General features: G+C 57.4%; 1 protein-coding gene across 1 annotated transcript; it reads right to left on the reverse strand.

Moving 5' to 3' along the window:
- Positions 1-477: 477 nt before the first annotated feature.
- ascl1b (achaete-scute family bHLH transcription factor 1b) lies at positions 478-1,132 on the reverse strand. Its single transcript, XM_054619398.1, has one exon. The coding sequence runs from the start codon at positions 1,130-1,132 to the stop codon at positions 542-544; it is 591 nt and encodes a 196-aa protein (XP_054475373.1). The 3' UTR covers positions 478-541.
- Between the last annotated feature and the right edge of the window lie 352 nt (positions 1,133-1,484).

The raw sequence follows: 1,484 nt of genomic DNA on the forward strand, positions 1-1,484 counted from the left end.
TGTATGATACAATTTTTTTGTTATGAAAGGGATGAGGAAACAATGTACATCACGAAACAGTCTGTCGACGCATCATCTTTGTGTTTGTCTTCTGACAGCCGTGGCAGCAGAGGAAGGCGGTCCTGCTCTGATGAGACACTCATCAGACAAGTCCTCTGGAGCTGCAGCACCGTCTCTGCAGAAAACCTGCCGTGTCACGTCTTAATTGCACTTATTCAAACATAACATCAACAGTTCTTCACTTCCACGCGTCAACGTGACACCGAGTCCAACTCCCTCCTTCTTGTGGGGAGTTAGAGGCTCTCTCTCTCTCTCTCTCTCTCTCTCTCTCTCTCTCTCTCTCTCTCTCTCTCTCTCTCACTATTGCTTGGCTCCTGCAGGAGCAGCCCGGGTGAGGGAGGGAGGCAACAGATCACTTCCAAGCACCAGAGCGAGACTGATCTGATGCCTTTACCAAGTCTTTTGTCAGCATTTCTGAAAGCAGTCAGCTGCTTTGTTTTTACGCACAGACGCCGCTGCGTGGGTCGGGACGCTGACAGCCTCAGTACCTGTCGAACCAAGTCGTAAAGTCCAACAGCTCCTGCTCCTCGGAGCTCAGAGGCTCATAACTGCCCTCGTCTGATGAGTAGGTGGAGTGAGGCGACTCCGGGTCGGCGGAGTAGCTGTTGGACAGTGTCGGGGACGGCAACCCGCACTGGAAGGCGGCCGACACCGCGTCGTGCTCGTCCAGGAGTTGCTGTAAAGCCCTGATGTACTCCACCGCGGACCTCAGGGTCTCCACTTTGCTCATCTTCTTGTTGGCCGCGCCGTTCGGCACGTGTTGACGCAGCGTCTGGAAGCCCATGTTGACCTGCTTGACCCGGTTCCTCTCCCTCTCGTTCCGCCGGGCCACGGCCACCGGCTGCTGCTGGGGGATGGAGTAGCCGAGGCCGTTGAAGCTCAGCCGCCGCTTGCAGCGCAGGAGCTCCGGCGAGCTGGAGCGCTGTCTCTTCAGCACCTTGGTCTTGCCGTCGGGGTGCGCGTCGGGGGCCGAGCAGTCCTGAGCCGGGGCGTGCAGGCTGATGCTGGCGTGTCTCTCGCTAAATCCAAAGGTGAATGCAGTCTGCGTGGTGGTGATGGTGGTCGTTTCCATCTCGCTGAGAGTTCTTCTGAAGTGATGGATGCAGAGGGCGAGCGTAGAAGGGGGGGGGGCTGGCAGTGTACAGCTCTCGTGTCCTTCGCGTGGGGACCGTGTGGCTCAACTCTAGTCCAAGTCTCTCTTGACTGCTTACTCCACGAGCCGATCTGACCCAAACTTTGGCAGCACTCCTCTTTTTCAACACGCGCCCCCAACACACACCCCCACCCACCCCCTTTTTTTTTTTTTTTTTTTTTTTGGGAGACGCACGCTTCTTCGCGAGGCCCCGCCCCCGCTGTGTGATTCTTCTGCACGCCGACTCCCCCGGGCCAGGCGCGTGGCTCCGGGAGCTCAATAAACAATCCCG

This window comes from Anoplopoma fimbria, chromosome 19 (assembly GCF_027596085.1).
Source record: "Anoplopoma fimbria isolate UVic2021 breed Golden Eagle Sablefish chromosome 19, Afim_UVic_2022, whole genome shotgun sequence".
Classification (NCBI taxonomy): Eukaryota; Metazoa; Chordata; class Actinopteri; order Perciformes; family Anoplopomatidae; genus Anoplopoma; species Anoplopoma fimbria.

What these genes read in the sequence shown, in the direction of transcription:
- ascl1b (XM_054619398.1), bottom strand. Translation starts at nt 1,132, where the DNA reads ATGGAAACGACCACCATCACCACCACGCAGACTGCATTCACCTTTGGA.